The following is a 25,881-nucleotide window of genomic DNA, read 5'->3' on the forward strand; positions in this document are numbered from 1 at the left end:
AGATTTAAATTAAAATGAAGGGAACCCAAAACGGCTTACCATTCCGAAGGGGGGGACCCGTTCTTCTGGTTCAATTTGCTTGTTTTCCAAGCTAAAACAAGTTTTTGGGCTACTATGTAAAGCTTCAAACTCAACTTTAATTCTGAAATTTTGAACTGAAAAAGCTTTCTGGATGGGAAGTGAAACATCTTCAAAATTGGAAACCATGTCCATTGGATTGTTTTTTTTTTTTTTTACTTTTTTTGGTAAGGCTCCTATAATCTAGCATTGTGGCTATATGTAAGTAGTAATTTTAATTTGGATTTTTTCAATCTCCGAAATTGGCAATGGGATTTTTAAAAACAGACACATTGGTTCTGATTGTTTAAATGGATTTGTTATTCATAAATATTGTGAGCAGGTTTTTAAAAAATCTATGTCATTTGCATAATTAAAACTTATTGAAAAAAAATATATTTATATACCCAAATGCAGAAATTTGGACGCAGGGTCAGATGCTGCATCAAACTGTGGTCAAGTTGCTTTGACACTCTGGATGCTCTGCACTCTGGTTGTTTAGCTGCTCTGTTCTGTAGCTTGAAGTTGGAGAGCACCATGGTTTTATATACTTTATGAGTTGGAAAAATAGTTTTAACACGTTTTTAAGAAAGAAATGTAGTCCAGCTTTAAACATTATCTGAGCAGTCAGTTCATCAGTGTCATGATCCCACTAAAATATGCAGTTCTTGTTCAGTGCCAGACCTCCATCATACCCTGCAGTGCTGGAAATCCCAGCTGAAAAGCTATCTGCTGCGGTAGCCGGTGGGCGATTTACCGCTACCATTCATAGCGTGTGGAAGTGAATATTGAATATAAAAGAGATTTGAAGCTTTGTGGTAAAAACTGCAAATGCCAGAATATAAAATCATAAAGTTTTGGTTGGCAGTTTTCAACATTTTTAGTCAATTTTGGGTATTTACTGTTCCAGTGTGGGCTATTGGGTTAGATAAATCATAGTCACAGCGACTGTGATGATTTTATTTTTGTTAAACTTTTTCTTTTGCTCGGCTAATCATGAGTATGTTCATCTTATTCTGTCATAAAGGGTTAGGGTCATTCAAATCTATTATTTAAAAGATCAATAATTCTACTTTGACACTAAAGCAGGGGCGTCTCTAGGTTTAAGAGACAAGGGTGGCTCAGCCCCTAGAAGATAATGCGCGCGCATAGCGCGCGCCAAATTTTTTCAGTGCACCTGCTAAGGCGTTGTCTAAGACAAGGGTGTAACTTTGTGTTAAAAGTTGGTGGGGACGGCTCATAAGGAAAGGGAGCTACCTGCGCAACGCCTTTTTTTTTTGTTGGAAAGGATAAAGCCAAAAAAATGCAAATAACATTTATCAATTTAATGCTTACAGTTGAAAACATAACTGTTACAATATTCACTTATATATTTTGTGCAAAAAATATCACATAAATCTAAACAGACAGTACAAATCAAAGAAATCAAATAAATATATCAATTTTGTAGAACATTTATTGACAGTCAATTTTGGGTCACTTTTTAAAATTAATTTACTTTTAAACCAGGACTCGGACAAGATCTTATGAGACCTTAAGCAGAATATGATTAAGCAACTCCGTCTTTCTGTCAAGAACATCCACCAGCAGGGTATCCAGGGAGGGATTTACCATTAGGCAATACTAGGCAGTTGCCCAGGGCCCCAAGTTCTGGGGGCCCCATAAAACTCTGTTTCCATGTATGGTTAATACAACTAATCCTTATTTGTGCACATTAATTATGTTTTTGATAAAAATCCTTTGGCTAAAATGCCATCAGAACGCTGATAAATAGAGAGGAAAAAGGGACAAGAAGAGAGGGACAAAACCTAGAACAAATAATGGATGTCTATTCTATTAACATTTCTCTATCTGTAGAATGGGTCTGTTTTATGGGTTTACTTCTCAGGGGGCCCCCTGCCTGTCTTTGCCTAGGGCCCCAAATTTCCTAAATCCGCCCCTGAGGGTATCAATACTGATTTGATAGAATCTGGGAGAGCGGACTATGTTCAACCATCCATTTTCTTTAACCTTATCCCTCAGTGGGATCAGGAGGTGCTGGTGCATATCTCTAGCCACGTTCTGGGTGAGAGGTGGGATCACCCTGGACAGGTCACCAGTCTGTCGCAGTATGTTCAACCAGCTTAAAAGTAATCGGTAATCAGATTTATTGTTTGCACTTTTACTAAGCAAACTTTCTAACTCCCTTAAATCTGAAATTCCAATGCAAAAATTGTTTAAATCTTTTATCTTTGGACCCCCTGCAGAGTGACGTCACACCTGCAAGATCCTATCCTTACCTCGCTGCTAGACTGCAAAAAGCAGCTTGCTCATGAGTTGTCAACTTAACACGCTAAATCTTAAATGTACGTGTACATATAAAAGAAAAAGGGGCGCAGTGCTTGCTACTGGCAACACTATCAAAGTCAGGAAAAAGTTTTAAGTAAAGCCGGGATTAAAACAGTAGCTATAAGAAGCTTCAAATAAAAGGTGTTCTTTATGTTCAACCTAAACACCAACTCCGATAGACCATCAGTAGAGCAGGTGTTTAAATTAATCAATCACTGCTGCGAAAGCTTATAGCAGTGAAAGCTAATATACCACAGCCATCACTTAATAAACGCAAAATAAACAACCCTCTAAAAACGGAAAACTGTAATGGACTGAAAGTCCTGTTTTTTATGTGGGAAATTATTTGCGTGTGTTTTAGTATAATTCTGATATATTGGCGCTGTTGTCTGTTTCTATGGCAACGATACTGAATGTAGTGTAGCTTAGAGACCTGCATGGGTCGAGTTTTACCAACCCGCACCCGCCCGAACCCGTTAGGATGACTACCGAACCCGACCCGTCACCCGCGGATATCTTCAATTCAAATGTTATGGGGAGAGGGCGGAGGGGGGTGATGGGGAGAAAGCGAGAGGCAACAGATTCTTTTTTCTGAGTTTTTTGTCGGGGTTTGTGGACGGTGAGCAGCGGGGAGAACTTTTTTTTATTTTCCTTCTGAGGAGCGGCATGAATGGGGTTTTAATCAGATATACACAGCACCGAAAGCAAAATACGTGTACAAAATATTGGTGGGGACATGTCCACACCAGTCCTTAAGGAAGTTACGCCTATGATTGTTCAGATTAACTTGTCTTCTTTATGGCTTTTATTCGGTGCTTTACTGCATTTGTTTTGGGAAAATATGAGGAAAACATAAATACAGAAAAAATATATATATTTTTTAAAATCGCAAAATAATTATAGGGTGGCTAATGCCAAAGAAAGGGTGGCTGAAGCCACCCTTAAATAGGTCTAACGACGCTTATGCACTAAAGTGATGGCCAGACTTACTGGTTTATAAACCCCAATGTAATTAAATACTGTTTAACTTGGCTAAATATAGTTATTCCAGGCCAACAGACTTTCCCTTGTCTTTTGAAGGAAAAGAAGAGCATAGAGCTTTTTTCACACTCTCCCAGATAGGGTCAGATATATTTACTGTAAGTGCTTATTGGATTTCGATGTGGCCTCTATTAAAATGCCTTTAGAAATTATATTATAATTTCTAAAGGCATTTTAAAAGAGGCCACATGGAAATCCAATCCAATTGGACTAAATTTACATATTATGTAAATTTAGTTCAATTGTAATTTCACTTTAAAATAATGTGATGTGCTTTCATGCCCAGTGGTTATTGTGATCTTGTCTCCATTCTTTTTTATTTAAACACGGTTTGCTCCTATTGCCTGTAGTGAATTTCACCATATTTGAATATTTCTGCTTAGAATCAGTAACAGCCTCTCTGTCACAAAAGGGGATACTGATTATCGAGGATTGAAATGCTTACTTTACAAGAGTAAATCCCCCTGTTTTTTAGCAAACGGTGGAGCTTAGATCTGCCCATGTGATGAAAAGGGACACACCACTGGCTCTTTTTTAGCTGAAAATGTTAGATGCTTCGCTAAAAATGCATTTGTAAATTCTCACTCTTAGGTTCATGGCAACCACAAAACGGACCTAAATTGGAGGCAAGCAGTTTCAGGAATAATGTCTGGTTGCCTCTGATGTAGGCCTGTTTTGTGATTGTTTAAAGTAGGGCTGCAACTAACTATTATTTTGCTAATGAATTAATCCGTCAAATATTTTTTTGATAAACCGATAAATCGGAGAATAAAAAGGATTCTTAAAGGAGATTTTTTACAGAATTGAACCAGGTAAAACAAAATATTTTCCACTTCATGACTCCTGAGTAGGCCATATTAATGGAAACGTTTTTTTATCTTAAACTCAAAATATTTATGTCTTATTTTTTGCTATTTTGGTATAATTACCCTTCTAAGTAGGTACCTCTTTTAGCTAAATGTATGTTTCAGAGTCTCTTTATTCCAGTTAATGATTAATCGATTACAATATTAGTTGTCGACTGATTGTAAAAACGATTTGGCCATGATTAAAAATTGCTGAAAGAAAACTGTGAAGCGCTCACATTTGTTGCAAGCATATGTGAACTTTACAACACTGAACCTTTGATAATCCTTTTAATTAAATTTTTTTTTTTTGCATTTTTATATAGTTTTGGCCACACCTTGTGATCACCAAGCATCTGAATCCATAGAGTAAATCTGTTTTGTTTGCCTTTTGATCCTAGGATAGTTCTATATATTGACACAGTCAAGGACATGAATACCACTGACTTACAATTGAAATGATTTTAAGAAGACTGTGAGTAGGTTCTTGTCCTATTAAACTTTATTTACATCTCTTTGCAAATTCAACTTTAATTTTTTGTAAGTAAACCTGGTAAGACATTTTGGTTCAAAACAGACCAGACCAATCACCACGCGATAGATGGGAGTTTGGGGCCAGAATTACCAATAATGCAACAGTTTTTTTTTTTTTTTTTTTTTTAGTTTTTTTACTGTAACCACAGCAGTCTAGATTGCTGCCACAACAGAGCAATGTTTTAATTAAGTCATGTATTATGTCCTGAATAAGCTGGAAATATCTTTCTTTTATTTTATTTTTTATTTTTATATCTTTACATTTTCAAGAACTGGCTGCTGTAAAAGGTTTTTTTTTTTTTTTTAAAGCTATATTTATATCACAACCTTAGTTATCTAATTTTAGCTTTATTCCTATCACTCTTTTAGTCCTGCCTTTTAAATGAGGCTCTACCACCTCCTTTCCAGACTGATCCATTGTTTATAGGGCATAAGTCAATCTGGCTTCCTACACTAGACTTTATTAGCCCCACCTATGTGCAATTAAGGTCTGAAGGAAATAAGGTCTGCAATTATGGTCTGAAATGGAAATCTGACCATGGAAATATGAAAACATGTTGTTCATTTGCAGATAAAATGGATTAACATGTTCCTTACATTAACTTTTTTTGTTTTATATTATCTCATCAATAAATCATGTAAAAAAGGAAACAAATAAATTAAAGAAAATGCTTGCTTCTTTGTGCATTGTATTCTTTATCGAGAAAGTACTTATTTCTCACAAGTTCTGTGAAGATGATGCACCACATGCATTATGCAGAGTCTATTTTCTTTGCCTCTACAAAGGGGATGTGAGATTTGCATTCCCTCTGCCTGTTATTTGAAGTGAGTCTTTATTATGTCATTTTATGTCAGGCACACATTTGGCTTAAGCGTCTGCAATATCTGCAAGAGCCACAGAGGGTAAGGCTTAGCAGAGTGTTCAGCAATTGCTGTCTCTATTTGATTTCTCTCAGCAGGTTGTCAACAAATGATCGTTTTCCATACAAATGATGATTCTGTCTTTGTCATTTAATTGTTGCTGTTCTTCGTGCAGTGGATCAAACACGGAGAGCGATAACAATTCGCTGTTTCAATTAATTTCACTCATGTGTGACTTAAGCTTGAAGAATTGCTTTCTGCTTTAGTCAGAAGCATTGTGAACCTTAAAACACAATGCCTACGGTTATTCATGGAACATCATGGCAAATTCTGCATTGTATACTGTAGCGTCATTTTGTTCTTGTTTAACATGATCTACTGAACAACCACTAATGTGATGTTAACTGATGTTATCTTTTAGGTTGCATGTTCTCTTTGGCATATTTCTCATAATGTTGTTTGGTTGCTCTGTTGCTTTTTCTCAAACAGACTTGGAAAATTTCAAAACTCAGAGACGAAGTCCAGTAAGGGTCCGTGAGGGTCAAGGAGTGGTGTTACTGTGTGGCCCACCTCCACACTCTGGAGGTAAGCTTTTTTTTTTTTTTTAACTCTGATGGTTTTTTTATGTGACAAACTTTTAAAGATTACAGATTTATACCAGATTTGCCTTCTGCGATTGTATTGCTACTGCGGTTTTTTTTGTTTTTTATTGTTGGAGTTTGTGGAGGGACTCTTTATTGTGCAATCCCTTTCAGCGTATTAGCCAAACTTTTTTTATGAGGGTGGGAAGAAAAATGGAAATAAGAATTTGAAAACTTTATACCTCAAATGCTATTAAAGTTAAACTTTTTTCGTAGTATGCATTAACCTAACTTTTTATTGCAGATAAAACTATGTTTAGAAATTATATTCAAATAGAAAAGAATATAATAGGATTGGATAGAATAGAAAAGAAGCTAATAGGATAGAAAAAAAAACTGTTGATTTTTTCCCAGATGGTGACAATTTCTTTTTCTGCAGGGCTTTATTGACATTACATTTAACTAACACTTCAAACACAAATACAAACTACATAAAAAAGAGTTAAGAGCAACTTTAACTCACTTTAAAATGTTCAAGGGGGATATTGTAAACTGAATGCGTGACTTATTGTCAATGTTGACTTATTTAAGTGACTTTCAAGATGGCCTTCCCCATTTCTGTGCAGTTTTGCTGTTCAGAAGGGGTGCTGTGATGGCCAATTTGTTTTGCTGGCCTGGTTTGTAACCCAGAGATCCGTTTCACAAAGCAGGTTTAAGAAACTCAGACGTAGATCAAATGTTTGGTTTCCCAACAGCTGCTGTGAGTTAGTTTAATGAACTCTGAGTTGGTCAACTCGCAGTGGAGCACGTGCATAACAAGTATGTTTAGCCATTATCAGTAGAGCGCAGATTCGACGAGTCACCATGACAACAGGAAACAGAAAGTGCCTGTTTCACACAACTGGAACTAGAGATTTTAATGAATAAATGAAAAAAAACAAATTTGTGTTAAAAAGACAGATCAACAGTGCTACAGTTGCAAGGCGAGGTAGATGGCTTAAAAGATTGCTGCCCGAGTTAATGCCAAGGTTTATTTGAAGTCCTCTATTGCAGGCCGGTCTCTTTTGTTCCATTTCTAGATCACTTGAATAGGATTCTTCCTCATCAAATTCACATTACTGGATAGAACCATAATAACATATTTCTAAATTACATTTTTGCAGCAAAAACTAAATTTCAGAAATTAAAAATCAAATTTGTACTAGTTAGAGTTAAATTTTATATACCTAGAAATGTTTACACATTTTAAGTTCAAATTCATTTATAGACATCCAGAATGTTTATTTTAGTTATAATGAATTTAATTTTGTTTAATAACAAAAATGTATTTCCTATATAAAATTTACCTATTCAGACAAGCTAATAAATATATAAACTGCCTGTCATAGCCTGTTATAATCATAATAACAAAACTAGTTTAGCGGTTGGAAGGGTAATGGATCATGTATTATATTTAGGTGAAAACTCATGAGAAGGAAGCGCACCTGGGAACAGTTGAAGATGAAGTATGAAATTGTTCTAACCTACCTCATCATTTCATAAGGGTTGCTCTTCATTCTATATCTGTCTACAGTAAATAAGTAAATGAGAATCTCGTGATTAAATAAATAGGTAAATGTGCTCTCATCAATATTAATTGCTTATAAATACCTGTATAAAAAGTCTAGTGCTGAACATTTAATTGGACTAATCATGATTAATTGATAATTGAAATAATTGTAAACTAATTCAGTAATCGATTAATCTTTAAATGGAGTATAAAGACTGTAAAGCATACCTTTAGCTGACAGAGCAACTCATTTAGTGCAGTAATTATATCAACATTGTAAAAAAAAAAAAAAAAAATATATATATATATATATATATATATATATATATATATATATATATATATATATATATATATATATATATATATATGTGTGTGTGTGTGTGTGTAAACATTTGCCATTTAAGATAAAAAAAAAAACACTTTTTGGTCTTTCAATATGTTCTATCCAGAACCCCTCAAGTGCAGGCATTATTTCCCAGCTTCACATGCTGCTTCCTGTCAGACAGGAAGTCTGTAATTTCAAGGCAAACTGTAAACTGAGGAGAATGTTACTATGGTAACAGAAACAGAGGTTGAGTAAACTCTTGGTGTGAAATTAAAAACTCAGTTTCTTTGATTTCAGATTTAGAAAACTTTGAGTAAGTTTTCAGTAAACCTGCTTTGGGAAACTGACCCCTGGACAGTTTAGTTTTGTAACTCACAATGAAAATGTTGTGTCAGTATAAAATGTTGAAAGTTATAGCAGATTTGATGAGTGATATCTGCACCACAGTTAGAATTTCCTTCTTTGTATTAAAAGTTTGCTGTTTTCAACAGTTAAAGGTATTGTTTGCCTTTTTTACATAAAGTCTGTCTGCTCTTTAAAATACAAAAAAAAGTCTGTAACTATGCCTGCATAGCTCTGACCAAGGTAGACTCTTGCTCTACATGTAAATTGGACAGGAATCTTATGAGTCTGACAGGAAAAAAGAAACTACGGCAAAGTAAAATGCATCAGCTTTGGGAAAAATACAATGCAAATACACACATTATATTTGCATATAGCATGTGGGGCTGACTTGGATATAAACAATGAATAAAACATTTCAATAAACAGTATACTTACTCATGGTAGGAGCTCAGGAGTACAAAACAAATAAAGTGAAACAGAGATCTACTTTGAGCTTATTAGATTGCAAACCACAGCTTTATGTTTAAAGCCCAGCTTGTTTATGCTGAGGGAATTTTCTTAAAGAGTGGCAGCAAGAAATGGACGTGCATCACATCTGAACCCATATTTAACTGTCATGTTTCTTAATCACATACTGTAGATTAACCTAAAAATAAGTAAAATAGATTAATTTAGTTAATTGGTTAAAGATGCCAATAACTGTATAAATGTGTATAGAGAGGCTCTTACTAAGCACAGGAGGGGCAGGTCCTGGTCTGTGCAGGACTGTGACTCATTTCTCACCTATGTACCAGTGTACCACATATTGAGACAATGTCTAAATTTTGAAAATAATATAAAATGTTAAAAAATATATATGTATATTTATAAATATATTGTATATATTTATATATTCAAAAGATGCTTGCAAATGTAAAGAAGCAGATCTGCACAGTCGGCTGTCATTAAAAAACAAAGCAGAGCCCCGCTTCATGACCAACCTGGTCATCATGCTGTTAAATTCCAACAGGCAAGGGATTTTGTTTTAAACTATGCTCAAAGAGAAGAAAATACTTCTACAACAAGGACTGTGGTAGGGGGCATAGCTGTTTTTTTTGTTGTTTTTTGGGGGTTATTTGTGATATACACATTGTATGTTTGAACGGGGCAAACTTCGCTGTTTTGTCTCTTGCTCTGAGATTCTACTTTCCCCAAACAAGAAGTGTTTTACTTCTTGCCACCATATCTTTCTTCCTGTCTAAATTACTACCACCAATAGTCAGATTTCAGAGTAATAGTCAGATTTGACTCCAAAGAATTTCCATGCATTCAGACCTTTAAATTCAGCCCTCTGGGACCAAAAGTTCTCATGATAGAAAAATTAATGGGAACAAATTTATTCTTAAACGGTTCATATAAAAAATGTTGTGTTCACTATTTCTCTCATATTTCTAACCTTCTTGCAGGTAGGAACTCATTTTAGGAGTTCTCCAGAATTTTGACGTGGCAGTCTTGTGCAAACAGCCAGCTGTTATCCAAATGACTACATTTGTTGTCACTAACATGCAATTATCCATTTTAAAGTCCAGTGTAAATTTGGCTACATCATCACATATTATAGATTACATTTTTATTTGCTGCGGACAGAGCTATCATTCACTACAGCTGCAGCTGGCATGTCCGTATCCAGGGGACACTGGTTTCATGTCAGTGAGCTCTAAGTGAGATCAAGCTACTATTGAAATAACATCTGGAATAGAAAATACACAGAAAGTTCAGAGAGGAGGTTCAGCAACATGTTGCTGCTTGAAACTCTTCTAACAGTAAGACATTCAGTCTGATAAATTGAGATGCCTTGGCTTTTACACAAAAAGTGAAATGTTTCGTTTGTCAACACGATGGATGTAGCGATGAAGGGATGACAGACATGGTCTGGAGATGTACAGTACAAGTGTACATGTGATTTAAGAAGAGATTTTAGAGCATGTTCTGGCATGTTGGTTGATGGTGAAATCACATGAAGCATTTACATATGTTGCACCTTTTGCATCCATCAGTAGTGTTAATTGTCTGTGATATGTTAGACATATTTTTCACACCATTTATTGATCAAATTATTATTTTGTTAATTATGATTTTTATTTATTTTATTATTATTATTCTATAAATGTGCAACCACAGGCTTTACAGCTCCTGTGATTTATTCCTGCTGCAAGTTGTAGCTTTATATGGAATTATTGTGGTGGTAGTTATTCAGATTTGCAATTCTCTTTTACGCACAGGTGGACTACATCAATGAGGATCATTTATGATCATTTACTGAAGTTGAGAATGTTTGTTGAATCTAATGTGGTGCACTCATAGAAGCCCACAGTAGCAGAAAAAAATAAAAGAAATCAACATCAAGAATATGAAAATGTGGCATGAAGCCCAATAGATGGCCATCTGGGGGTTAATGATCCGTCGCTATGCTGTTGGTTGTGTTTGCATGTAAGCAATCAATTTTGATTGTCATCTTAAACTAGTTGATCCACTATGCAAAGCTACTGCTTAAAAGGCAGAAAGTTGAACTCTAACTACTGATAATGAAGAGTTCTCGAGAGATGAATTATTCAACTTTTTTAATCCCTCTGCAAATAGATACATTAAAATTTTTACTCCTTTATAAAATATGTCAGTATCCATTCCCCTATAAATATATCTTGATAGAATACCATATAAATGCTGATGAGCTCTAGATTTCTTACACTTGTTTTTCTTTGAAGCTTGGAATGTATGTTTTTATTTTGACCACTGCCTGTCAGCATCAGTGAATTAGCTTGTAATTTCCCCTTGAAGTATGTGGTTAATTGGTGCATAAAAGTGCATCTTCAGGATTTGCCTGATTGTCTCATCTGCTACAGACATTGTTGTGGCTCTATACTTGACATTTTCTCTTTCTCTCAAGTCCGATTTGTGCATCTGATTGTTCATCTTTTTGTTCAGAAAATGTGGAAAATGAATGCCCCCTGTAATGTGAGTGAAAGTGCATCAGTGTTTTGCTTGTAAAATCCATCTGATTTGCTTTTGAGTTCCATTTTTTTTTTTTTTTGCAAATCTATATAAGTCTCACTTTTCAAAGCTAGACAGCTCTGAATGTAATGATAGTGTTCCATGCACTTAATCTTCTCTTGTTTTGAACATGTGGATATCTAATTTTGACATCCTGGAGGCTGTTTGATCTATGCATCCCGCCATAGGGAGCTTGTGATCTACAACTACATTAAACAGAACAAAATATGCAAATCTGTCCATATAATTTGATAACAGAATAAACTAATTTATTTATTTGGTTATGAAATAGCAAAATTGTATTGTATTAAAATATCTGGAGCAAAACATATTTCATAGTGGTACTGCGGATTAATTCAAATGTCCCAATCCATGTGTGGCTGTGTGGAACCATGCTGTTCCCTTTGCTGATGGAAAAATATGTCTTTAATCACAGGAGGCCTAATAGGAGGCCCACTTTCCCAGTGCTTTGTTCTGTTTGTGTTATAATGAAGCGTTTCACTCTGTGTCAGAATATAAAAAGCTGGAGCAATCAGCCATATACTTGGCCGTTTGAATATTCTTATATGCCCTTTGCTGCAGGTATCCTCATGCCAAAAGACAGTTCAGTCAACAAACAGCTGTAGGATCAGCAGTGTTGGGGTTCAATATGATGTCGCTGCCATAGGAATATTTAAAAGTCTCCTTTTTTTCGACAGATTGTGATTCAGCAAATTAAATCGAACAGATTGCATATCATTTTTAGGAAAACTGATTTATGCAGGATAATATCACATCTGCAAAATGTGTCTTGTGTCCTGAATTGGCTGTCTGTACTCGAGGCAATTTTTACAAATTGCAAGGGGAAATTGCTTCCTTTCTCTGAGTGCTGTGACAAAAGAGGGTGTGCTCTTTAGATAGCCTTTTAGAGGAGATTTTTTTTCCTGCAGTGAAGATAGAATTAGTCAACTTGGCTGACTTTTACTTGGATGGATTACATGTAAGGAAGGAGTCATACAGTAAACAATAATAATGTATTTGCTTGAGTATGGATTGATACTTCACAGTTAAAGTCAAATTTTGAAAAAAATTATGTAGATGTTTCCGTATGTGATAAATGCTGAAGTCAGTTTAGACAGCAAAGATTTGCGTTGTCCAACAAAACATCAATCAAATTAAATCAAGTCATTTTTCTTTTTATTTGTACCATGAGTTCAACTTATAGCTGAAAATATATGTATACATTTTAATACACTGAACCCAACAAATTAGTAATCGTTTTAAGTAAATGATAAAATGCTCGTGTTTTTTTTTTTTTTTTGACCCCTCATGTCCCGCCGTTGTTACACAAACTTGCCCCTTGCGTTTTTCCACCTCCTCACCCCCTCGGCTGTATCTAGAGCCACAGCTAGTTCGTGATTGTCCCTCTTGCGTTTTGGTGTGGAATAACATAGTGCAGACCACTGTCATATTCAGCGGGCCACCAACCTGGGACGCCAATTAATGTTGTGATTTTATATACAATGCCCATCCTGGTGGGATGGAAAGCTTGAGTTTCATCCAGCTGCAGCTGAGCAGTCAGGGCAGCAAGACATGGGTTTCCAGGCTCACAGCAGGGGTCCTCTTTGTCCCAGTGTTTCACACTCAGGATAGCCTTCTCATCCAGTCTGGCTCTATAAGTTTGTGTTGCAAAAGGTGCGTTTTGCAGCAGTTTGGTTCCGAAAGGTCCTGACTTATCCTTGAGGATTCTGGAGACCTGGGTCCCCTTGGGCCTTCTCCATCTTGCCGAAGAGGGACCCCAGCTTCATGGGCAAGGGAGAGGAGGCAAAGAGAGTAAGAATCTGGTTTTCTCTGTGGTTTTGTTCGTTCTCACAGAGATGGGGGCTGTTGTTCACACCTCTTTGGGAGTTCCTGTGACTGGCCTGTGGAAGCCTGGGCTAAAAAAGGGGGACCACAGAAGTCCCCCAGCTGTTATTCACCAAAGCTGCGTGTTCTCCTCTGGTGATCATGTCAAGATGAAGTATGGACACATGTTTCCAATGTCCAAAAACCATTATCATGGCATATGACACAACACCACGCTAAAAAATTGGGCATAAATCAAAAATATCTGCGTCATACCTGCGACAAGCTTGAGTATAACCAGCCCTTCAATATCTCAGTCTGAGTGTTGATAGCTCTACAGATTCCCTCATACATGTCAAAAAGCCTGACTATGGACAAAACACACCCCGACATCTTCCGAATTACACGATATGCGAGGTATCCACCAACTCCAAACAGTAAAAATCCTTCTAACAAAAATCCAATTATGTATGCATCTTCAACGTCCTCGACAGATATCATAGTCAGGCAAACAATATTCCACTTCTGCCAAGAATCCATTGTGTACCCGGAGAAAAACGCACCCTTTGGACACGATGGTTCCCCCTTGCTCTATCTTCCTGTAGAGAATATTTGATCAATTGTGTGAAGAGACCAGCTGACCAGATCCATGATTCAGTTTGTAGGTTTTGGGAAAATATGTCAAAACAGAATCCAGCAAAAAAAGGCTTTAATAAATTTGTTCCAATTGGGCAGGTTCTACTTTCTTTATCATGTAGGGTAGTATTACCATGTGCAATCTTGAGATGTCGAGAATTAAATGCAGGTCCATTGCTTACATTCAAGGTAGGACACCAGCAGCAGAAACAGCTAATCAGTTACGTGAGGTAAACTTTCACCACGTTAGAATATACCGTATTTTCACGACCATAAGGCGCACCGTACTAAAAGGCGCACTCTCAGTTATGTGTCCCATTTCTGTATTTAACACACACATAAGGCGCACCGGACTATAGGGCGCGTTTTCTATATACAGGTACATGTCCTCTACTACCTTTAAATACCTCTACTGCGTATTTAAAAATACAGCGGGGGCAAAACTGAGTATGACTGTGCTTTATTCATGTATTTATTACAAAGTATTAATCAAACCTGGGAGCTGGCCGGGAGACAGACACATCGCAGATGACACAGCGCTGTGATCACTCCTAAATTAACTTAAAATCCTGAAACCTGCCGACGGAATATGTTCGCTTTTATTACCGGTATCCTGGTGCCTGCAGTTTAAATTATTTAGATGAAAAACACCTGCCAGCCACCGCGTGAACCCGGAGGCTGCCCAGCCTAGAGGCTGCTGATGAAGGGATTTCTACTGTTGGTGCACCGCTGGTATGTCGGGGTCTGAGCGCCTCCGACAGAAATAGATAATCTGGATGAACTGACTGCAATTATTAAGTTTTCAGGTGGACTTTCTCACTTAAAAACATATTAAAACTACTTTATTCCCACTGATCACAGCAAATATAGCTGCAAGATTTAGATTATTTAGATGAAAAAACACCTGTCAGCCACCGCGGTGAAGAGGAGGAGACCCGGCCCAGAGGCTGCTGTTGAATTAAGTTTTCAGGTAGAAAAATAGAGCGGTAGAAAAACTGAGTATGATTGTGCTTTATTCATGTATTTATTACAAAGTATTAATCAAACCCATCAAAGTCATCATCCTCTGTTTCTGAATTAAACAGCTGCGCTAAATCAGACATGCCAATTTCCCCTTCTTCGCTGTCAGAGTCACTTTCCGTGCAGCGCGGCTCCTCGGAAATAATGCCGGCTTTTGCGAAAGCTTGAACAACAGAGCCAGCAGACACGTTAGTCCAAGCATCAACAATCCATCCGCAAACGGTGGCGTAACTTGCCCGACGCTGCCTTCCACTTATCCTGAAACTGTGGTCTCCGTCGGTCATCCATCGCTCCCACGCCGCTCGCAGCCTTACTTTGAACGGCCGCTTCACACCGATGTCGAGCGGTTGAAGTTCCTTTGTCAGACCCCCCGGGATAACGGCGAGCACAGCGTTCATTTGATTCACCTTTTTTTTTTCACATCGGCTGTGAGATGGGCACGCAGCGATGGTGATGCGTGGAAAAAACCACCTGGTCTCCTCACATACACCTGCCTCAGCCACGCTTTCATCATCTCCTCATCCATCCAGCCTTTTTCATTTGCGTTCATGTGTCATCAGAGCGCTGTGTCTGTCTCGCTGTCAGCTCCCAGATCAGCTTCTCTGATTGGTTGATGCGGCGCGTCCAGCAGCAAAACTTAAATTTTTCCATCTCGAGCAGCAGCAGCGCGTTGGCGGTACATCAGACGCTGCGGGACCTTTTGCTGCACCTATACGCGCGTCAACCATTGACTTTGCATGTAAACTCGCTGCTTCTGCTGCACCTGCTGGGTCCGGTTCACACCGATGTCGAGCGGTTGAACAGCGAGCAAAGCGTTAATTTGTTTCCCCATGTTTTTCACATCAGCTGTGAGATGGGCACGCATGGAGTTACATATTAACGGCGATGGTGATGAGTGGAAAAAAAACACCTGGTCTCCTTACATTCAGCCACTCTTTCATCATCTCCTCCATGAGGTGGTCTCAAAAGTCGCGGTTACAACACACCTAGGGCGCACCGCATATTTTGAGGGAAAAAAAAGACGTTTAAGTGCGCCTTATAGTCGTGAAAATACAGTATTCAACCAATGTGTTTCAAAAAGCCCAGACACCACTTCAAGTGAGCGTAAAAGCTTTTCTGCTGAATTTTGTAAGTTGATGTGAATTTTGCTGCACCCATCAACCTTTTCTACTGCACTACCTCAAAATGTGCATAACACCCATTGCTTTTAAAACCAAGGGCAAGCTACAGTGTATAAAACCAAAACAAAAGAACTCTGCTTTCATCAAACTGACCAGTTATAAAAAAAAGTCTGTTTTATCTTTTTCGATGATAGAATAGCTAATCTCAGACCAACCCAGTTTTGTTCAATATGTTTTTTTTACTGAATCACCTGTCAATAAAAATCTGTCTTTTTGAGAAAAATATTGAGAATTTAAAAATAAGAGTGGGCTGAGTACAATTTTTATTATAACTGTATAATGGCAGGCCTGACAGCCTCTTTCAGATATAGATGTATAAACAAACCCAAAAAACTAAAATGTTTTTTCTCATTTAGCTCCAGTTTTTAAATCTGCGATGAATCCAGACAGTTTTATCATAGATATTAACAAATGATTTTTACAGGTTTATAGCCTGATAAACCAGACTAAATGTGAGATTAAATGTGTAATTTAGTCTGGCCCCGATGAATGGGACATCGGAAGATTGTTGATGAGAACAACCCATTGTTTTTTAAACCATGTCTGTGCCTATCGGCTATCGTTCTGACCAATGAGCGCAACTGACTGTGACGTTATATTTTGCATCTGAAATGCAAAATATGTATATATTTTAACAATCTTCGTACAAATTACTGCTCTAATTGGATCGCGCTGTCACCTAAAGGCATGTTTTACTAAATCAATTACTAAATTAGTTGACGATTATTTCAGTAGTTGGTTACTCACGTTTAATCTGATTAATTGTTTCAGCACTAGTTTGCACTAAATACAAATCAAAAATACAAAATACAAAAAAAAGCAAACTTCAACTCATCTACTTACTTTTATACATAATAAAGTAAATATTCAACTAAATTCTGTTATTTTCTTTTCAATTAAAGTTAAAATAAATTTCAAAATACTTATTTGATTGAAACTTTCAAACAAAAAAGAATATTTACATCATGCAATCATGCTGCAGAGATGCAGTGATATTACTAATGGAACAACAAAGCAAGAATGGAGGAAGAAAAACAAAGAACATAAGCTGAATGTGCAGACCAGCATCTACTCTCTCCTCATTGCAGCACTCTAACTGGGAGATGTTTGTAAAAACCTTAAGGATCTCCCTGCTACAAAAACCTTTGATAGAATACAAAGCTACTTCGTCACTAATGCTTTTATGTAAGTTGTTTACCCAAAGCTTTTTCAGCATACAGTATGCGATTCTTTCTTAAGAATGAGCTGCTGATCACTACACAGTCCTTCGTTGTTCAATCAAGCTCTAATCCAAAGGCAGGGAAAGGCTTTCATGAAATTATGATTTGTAAAATATACTTAGTATACATCAGTCCTTTTATTTTTATTTTACTGCAGTAGGCACGCTTGAATAAACCCCTCCTGTGCAGAACCACCAAAGAGCACCATCTTTTAAATATAGATAGTCTTTGATCTTTATTACTATAGAAGGAAGACCTATTCAATATGTTCTTTTCTTTGCTACATGCAGAAGAAAGTGACTTGAAAGGTCCTTCTCTAGAAGGAGCCAGAGTCTGAGCTATAATCAGATAATTGCTGTCTGTTGAAGGGTCTGGTTGGTCTGCTTTAATTTTTTACCAGCTTGTCATATTTGCATATGCAGTGCCCTTAACTTAAATAACATATGTCAAAAGTAATTAAAAATCACTATGGAGTATCCTCTGGTGTAGATAAACACTGATATAGTTTCAAAACGTAATAATATGTAAACATAAAGATGCTTCTTACAGGACATCTAAAAAAGTCTAACTGACAGCTTTAACTTTTGAGTGTCCACATTTTAACTCTTTTTAAACAATGGTTCTTATTGACCTGGCTTTGCAGGGTCTTATAAATCAGTTGCAAACATTTAATTACAAACATACTGATTATCATTACTATTGTTTTGTTATCTCTGCCTGTCTAAGCATCAGTAATACAGTGATCCTACTGGGGATAATCTATGTCAATGATATTCAGTGCTTATTATCAGTATGATTAATATGTTAATATAATTGTATTACTATGATAACTATCCCTAATTCTTTTAATAAGAAGAATAATTGTATATGAATAAAAATAGCAATAGGAATGTTGCGAAGAGTTATGCTTCCTTTTCTTTTCAATGCCATCTCATATTTCTGGGGTGTATTTTATTAGCATTTAATCAAAATTGCATCAATGTGATTCAGTAATCCTGGTACAAATTCTTGAGTTTGTTGCGTCCTTCATACCTGCAGAAAAGTGTGATTGGCTTTTAAATATATAAAAGATGAAATTACATTCAAAATTTGCTCAATACAATCCTCAACGAGATCTGTCTCACTTTTAAGGGCTTCCACCAACCCATTCATGATTTATGAAGGCTTTGTTTCACTCTATTAACACCTTACAGCCCCTTTGTAGAGAGCAGATTGGTTAAGTTGGGATATTTCGAACATGCAAGGCATTCCAAAGCTGTACTTTTTCACTTTAAAAATATTGCTGTGTGTACAAAAGAAGCTCTGACAGAATCCTTTTACCGGGCTGCCCTGTGTTTGCTATATAATGTGTCACTCTGCTTTGAGAGGCTCTGAATGTCTGTGGCTAGACCAGGACCTAATGCATCTGACCTCTTTCTGTTAATGGAGATAGGCTTTTTAGATTTACTCAAGGTTGAAATCACTTGTTTTCTGTTTCCATTGCATGTAACCCCTGAAACATAAGCTGTTTGCCGGCTGGTAGGAACACATATAGCTTGCAGGGATTTTTCCCCGTTGCGTGACTTAAGCCATACCATGTAGCAAACTTGTTTGTTATGAATACAGATTGGAAGCTGTGGCTAATACAGTATCTGTCACTAACTAAGGAGCAGACCTGCAGGATAGACTTTGGCACAACCTGACCGTCTACATTTGTGCATTAAACCCACTCTTAAACCCAGCTTGTCCTTGGCCTGTCAGGTTGCATTTTTCTTTGCTTCTCACAGATCATTAATGGGAAATTGATGCTCTTGGTTCATTATACAAAGAATAAATTGAACCACAATGAAAATCTGACATTCACAATTGCATTATATCATTACCACCCATCCAAGAAAGGCTTTGAGTCAATCAAGTACCACCGACAGTGCTATTTGTTAACTTAGATCCTATTTCCTTTAGCTCTTTATGAATTTTTAACAGAATACTTGGTATTCAGCCATTGGTCTGATTGGATTATTTCCCCCCTCTGTTTTCTTGTTTTCCATTTATTGTTGCTTGATACTCTGGGTAGTAGTTAACACTATATTTAAAACAACATAAACAATTATTGGCACCCCTGTTATACAACCTTTAGTATAAGAAATATTTATGTAGTGGGGAAAAGGAAGCAGTTAGCATCATGTTCATTATCATATTGTAATGGTGGATAGACAAAATGATCTCATATTCAACTTGCTAAAAATATGTTTCAAAAAGCAAAACATTTTAAATATGTCTTAACCCTATAATGCCAAATGTATCATATTTCATACATACAGTTTCTGAAATGTTTTGCATCTGACACCTTTTGCATAATTTAATGGTAAAAACTTTGCTCAAAATCCTATTGTACATAATCAGATATACCTGATAACAGCCAGTAGAAGACTACACAAAAAATCTTGAATTATCGCATAGTAATAAATTATTAATATCAAAAATGTATTTCTGTTTTTTCTTTTTACATATTTTGTTAAAGGGCAAATAAGGAATTCAAACAAAAAAAAAAGTAATTTTCTGTTTTGTTTTATTCTTGGATCAGGCTTTAAAGGGTTAATTCAAAATATTCACTTTATTTACACTTCTGTTGGGAATGCTTTAGTGCATCTATTCACATCATTATATACAGTGCCTTTTACCACATTTCACGGTTCAAACATATAAAATTGTATTTTTTCTGAAGAATAAACAACTGGTGGGACAAAATCATTAAGTGGAATGAAATTATTCAATATCTCAAACTTTAACAAAAAAACCTTGTCTTGTTGGAAGATAAATCTCCGTCCCAGTCTTACAGTAGGTCTTTTGCAGACTCCAACAAGTTTTCTCACAGAATGGTCCTTATTTGGCTCCATCCATCCTCTCCTAAATTTTAACCATTTTCCCCTGTCGCTGATACAGAAAAGCAGGCCCAAACCATGATGCTGCCACCACCATGTTTGACAGTGGACATGGTGTGTTCAGGGTGATGAGCACTCATCTGACCGGAGCACCTTCTTCCACATGTTTACTGTGTCTCCAAGTTGGCTTGTAGCAAACCTTAAAATTAGAAGTCCGGAGGCTGTCATTTTGACGATTCTAAGATTTAAAAGGGAAATAACTTTATTTACATTAATCACATGTTGCTCATGTTAACTGACTTTTCCTGTTTCTATATTTCCTGCATTTTCATATAGTTTTTTTAATAAAATAAAAACCTAAAAATTAAATATGGTTAATTTTACCTTGGTTTCCCACAGCCGTCATTTTGATGGCTCTATTAGTTGCATTGTAAATTCGTCCCGCAGTACTGTTGCCTTTCAACCATCGTTCTACCTTGAACTCTTTGGCTAATACAGAAAAATGGCAAAATGGCTTTCAGAAGAATTCTAACCGCGAAACAGGCTTTAGAAATGCTTAAAAATATTGATGATAGCAATTCCAGCGGAGAGGGAGAGACCAATGAGGATGATTGGGTAGGAAGCAGCTCAAATTCTGACAGCGAGTCCAGGGATGATCACCCACCCACGGGAAAATGCAGACATATCAGTGACCCATCAGACAACAGTGAAACATTTGTTCAAGGTTTGATAGCACTACCCACGCCTCAGCCAGAACACTCAGTGTCCCAAAAGCCAAACCAAAGCCTGTTGTCTACTATAATTGCACACAGGTCGACGAGGACGTGTTCGATCAGATGATTAGAAAATATTGTAAGTCGGTTAAGCTGTAATAGGCATAAAATAATGCTTTTTGTTTTGATTTCTCTTAGCCAGTGTTTAGTTAGTAAATGCAACGTATTTATCTTGATAACTTGATATCATTGCGAGAGGTTTTAGGTTGTTGTTCAAGTTGTAACAGGCACTCAAGGCTCACTGTATGGACACTGCTAAGAAACGGAGCCACTTCCTGAGAAGTGAGCCCGGTTGGTAAGCAGCTGCTTTCTGTAACCCTAAACAACTTCTCTGATCTGAGTAAGATTACAATTTCTATCAAAATCTGTTGTCATGTCTGATGGTTATTTAAGTATATATATGTTCTGAAGTATTATTTGAAGAGTTTGTCCCGAGTGATCTCTTTTTAGGAAAATAAACTGGACAGAGAAAGCTTCAAGGTGTAGACAAAAGGGGTTTCATTTAACAGTAGGAAAAAGTAGCAGTTACTAAAATAGACATAAGATGAGTAATTAACTAATGAAATTTTTTTCAGGCTTAATTGAAAAGCTCATAGGAACGGCCCAGATGTGAAATGTTTGTGTTAGTAAATCCTCATGCAACATTTAAACGGAGGACCTCAAAATGCTAATACGGTTGAAGAGCATGTAAGGATCTAGGATCTGCTCTTGCTGCAGTCCGATACACTTCATTGCATCAAGCCTTCTGCCTTTCGAGGTAAGAGGAGAGACGCTGACATAAAGTATTAAGAGTTGTCCTCAAAAGGATACAGTTCTGAATAAACTCAAGTCTCTGTGAAGTTTTTACCATCTCTGCTACACCATTGCTGCCTGTTTACAAACCAGATCTCCTTAAAACAGTACAATAAAGAATTGCAATCACTTTTTATTTGTGTTTCCCACACATTACACATTAAATGGCTTACTTTGTGCATTTAAACCTTTACACCTATTTCTCTGTTTTTACTCCTGTGCTGTTGGTTACAATGCTCTTTATATTCTCATGTGCATGCTGGTCAGCTTGGAGCCACAAGCAGTTGAATCTGAAACCATATAAATGAAACATTTTAAAGGGACTGGGAATAACCACAAAAAAAAAAATCAGTTTTGAATATTAGGACCAGCATAGTCTAGGCCTTCTTCAATGGCTAGTTAGAGGGCTGAAGAGAAGAGGGAGGATCCCCTTATTAAGCTTCCAGGACTAGAGACATCTTTAACAATTTCTTCTCCTTGTATATGCTGACCATTTGAAATTCTTTAGAAAAAAATTGAGTGCTACCTCACTGGTTAAATGTGGTTGTAGAAATCATTAATAGCAGACGTGAGTCACTGATCGGGGTACTAAGGTTAATTGAAAAATGATAGGGGTCCATATAAAATAGCCCTCTTCAGACCACCAGTTACATAAAGAAGTGCAATTTTTATTGCTAAACTTTATACCAGAAAAGCATTTAATCATATTATTTTAATTTTTAATGTTCTACTGAAAAAAAAAACAGTGAAGGAAAAATGATACTAATTCAGACATTCTTGGGAATTTTTAAACATCATTAAGTTGTTTTTTCATTTATCTTAGTTTATCTCTTTGAACAGTGATACAATTTATACCATTAACAATAAAGGATGTGATAAATGTTGAGCTCTATTCTGAGGTAGACAGCATGTTTTGGAACTAAAGAAACACCGTCCTTCTTCGGTAGCACTATTAATGCCTAGTCCATTCATTATTCTACCTTTGCCTTCCTTTTAAAGAGACACAGAAATGAAACAGACCCCTCTGGTTGAGTTTAAGTCAGAACCAGGTCATTCTAATTGCTCAGACACATCAAGCATCAGTTTATAGCCAGACCACAGACTGTCATGAAAGGGTCTGAAAACTATATCTGGGCAAACAGCGCTTATTTATCATCACATTGATATGCTAGGGTCTGCAATGTTTATTCACAGCAGGGAAAACAGTACTTAATTCCAAACTTTTATTTGACAACTCATAGAAGGTATTGCATCAGAGTATAAGGTTATATTCAAACAAAACCTGCAATGCATAGTTTTTATTTGGGTCATTGATTAACATCCTGCCTCCTGAGAAGAAAACACACAAAGACTGAAAGTATGCTTAAAGATGGATTCATTATGGAAATGTAAAGAATTATCTATTTCTCACACCTTAGAGCGCATCACCTCGGAAATGGGGCTATGTGATATCTACTGTAGCAAGAATCTTAACATACAACATACACAGATTAAAAACCACTTAGTTAAAGCAACAGTGTCTGATGTTCAGCTACATCTAATGTTCAGACTGCAGCGACATGAACTGCTCCCGCCACCGCTTCTCCCCCACCAACAAACCAGAGGCCATCATGGTACAAAATGGTTCTTGTCAAGTGTAGACAAGGTTTATTTGCAATACAAATTCCTAAGGCAACACAAACATAAAGATTGAGACTTTCAGTTCATGTAAAATAATAAATAACAAACTTATGTATATTATGTTATATTTCTGTCAGTAAATCCGTGGAGTTATTACACACTGGAACTTTAACCACTGCTTTATAAACCTGTGCAAATATAAAAAAAAACAATGTTTCTTAAAATCGCTTTATCTTTAAAATACAACAATAATCTAGTCAATGAAGGTCTATTTAAGTCATCCCTTGTACTGATTCAACATATCTAAGGTTGATTAAATTGGTATAGTTGTTCTTCTTTTTGTTTTCTCAATGGGAACTTCAATCTTCTAAAAAATGGCTGCAGCTAAGAGAGGGATTGAAGGACATATTGTAAATCTGAGTTATTGTGTTTTTCTCGGCATGTTAATGTAGATCAGGAGGATAAATTTAACTGATAACTAATTATCTTACCGGCTTGTTTCAGCTAATTTCTGCCTCTAGCGATAAGGGTCTAAAAACCCTTATATAAATAAAGAAGAACACTTTCAACGAGGGCCCAATAGACTAGCTGAATGCTGTGTTTTCTTCTTGAAGCACCTTATTTTCCTTAAGAGAAAAAGAGGCTGTGTAGACTCCTCATACACATAGTCAACATTTGGCTGGAAGGTCATCCTGTCATCTAAGATTGCCCCTGGATATAAAAATCTTTTGTCTGTTCCTCTACCTGCTCTCCCATGAGGACGGGTCTTAAAGAAGGCTCAGTAGCTATTGTGCCTGAATTATATTTTAAAGATATTTCTTAGTTTAAAAAAAAAATAAGGTTCAGGTAGCTGTCACTGAACCATGAGGAAAGTGTAAGGTTAAAAGACTATCAGCATCCAATATGAACGCAACCAGAGCAATGTCATTAGGATAATTTGAAAGATAAAAACGTGCTGTCAAATTACAGCTAATTAGTATACAAAATAGAACAGAAACAGGACACAGCCCTGTGGAACACCGGTGGTTGGAACCCTGAGTCAGATAAAACACTGTCAATATAGGCTTGCTGTGGTCTCCCTATTATAGTAGTAGCCATTCAAAATTTCCCCATTTTCCTTGATGGGCCCTTGGCTGGTCCTCTACAGTGGCTTTTTAAACATAGATTTTTGTACTAAAATGTTCTTTCTGTCACAACTTGTGGACAACAAGATCTAAAGAGAAGCATCATATCCTGGTCAGACCCTGAAATTCAGTGAAAGGATGGAGTCAGAGTAAAAAAAATATGCAAGAAGGGGTCACTCCAATGGCTGTAAGTTTGAGGGTATTTTGCTGGGAGTTGCAGGGAAGTCGGCTGCCATTCTGCTGGTATTTGACTGGGAAGGGCCATTTTGAATGGCTGCTACTGTAGAAATGCTTTGATTTATGACACAATGACAAGACAGCTACTGCCACTCAGATCACACAAGCACATAAAAATGTTCAGCTAAACTACATATATTTTAAGCTAATTTAAATAACTCTGTACTTTATCCAGAATGGTAAGATTGGCATCCTGTTCTCCTCCGATAGCCCTGTAAGCAAACTGCACAATATGACTGAAGAAAGTGTAAAGGCACTGACTTAAAGACCACATGGAAGTGTAGCAGGGCACAACTGTTTAAAAGGTTGAAAGTTAATAGGCAAAGAAGTTGAAATGTTGAAGTTATTTATCAGACAGGTGAGAGAAATCAAATAAAAAGGAGCTGAGATGACTATAGAGAAATGACAGAAACAGGCAGTTCTCAATGTTCTGTTACAATTGCAAGGCTGCAAGAGCCAGGCGTCCCTCTCCATGCAGGGGTAAATAAATGTACACCTTGCATCTTACTTATTCTCAGCGCTATACTGCAAAGTCATCACTTAGACAAGTTTTACAAACAGCTTAGATTGCTTTTGGGACAGGGATGCAGTGTGGTCCAGAGCAATTTATCCTTATGTCAATATGTCAAAACACCAATATTCAGCCTTGTAATGTCGCTGTTAGTGCAAAAGCTTTTATGACTGCACTCTGTTTGGCTGGGAGTATAGGAGCTCTTTCCCTGAAACTTGTTACATTAGATAATGAGTATTAGAAGAGGGGGTATAAAACAGAATAAAACAATCTGTAATATAATGGTTTCATAGGGTATTACATTTTTAGAATGTGGTCACAAGTTTCAAAGCAAGATTCCTGTTCGAAGTTCAAAATATTATGCATTATTTTGCAAAAGTGGTCATAAAACTGGAACGTTTTGTCATTTGGATGTGTTTCACCTTCAAACTACAGTGTAATTCGCTGGAGTTTTAAATAAAAAGATATGCCTAGAAAAATGTTGTGTAGAATTAGTAAATGCAAGATAAGAGATTAGAAAAAGTTAATAAATATTTTACAATATCTAAAAATTCTGACATTTATATTCAGGTAGCAAATCAGT

General features: G+C 36.6%; 1 protein-coding gene across 1 annotated transcript in view; it reads left to right on the plus strand.

Moving 5' to 3' along the window:
• Window positions 1–25,881, plus strand: part of cntn3a.1 (contactin 3a, tandem duplicate 1) — a 144,654-nt gene that overhangs the window by 56,161 nt on the left and 62,612 nt on the right. Inside the window, exon 5 of the mRNA XM_038283120.1 lies at window positions 6,156–6,251. Coding sequence (XP_038139048.1) covers window positions 6,156–6,251 — 96 coding nt within the window. The remainder of the gene's footprint in view (window positions 1–6,155; window positions 6,252–25,881) is intronic.

The sequence above is a fragment of the Cyprinodon tularosa genome, unplaced genomic scaffold (assembly GCF_016077235.1).
Source record: "Cyprinodon tularosa strain WSP-4 unplaced genomic scaffold, ASM1607723v1 ctg19, whole genome shotgun sequence".
NCBI classification, from domain to species: domain Eukaryota; kingdom Metazoa; phylum Chordata; class Actinopteri; order Cyprinodontiformes; family Cyprinodontidae; genus Cyprinodon; species Cyprinodon tularosa.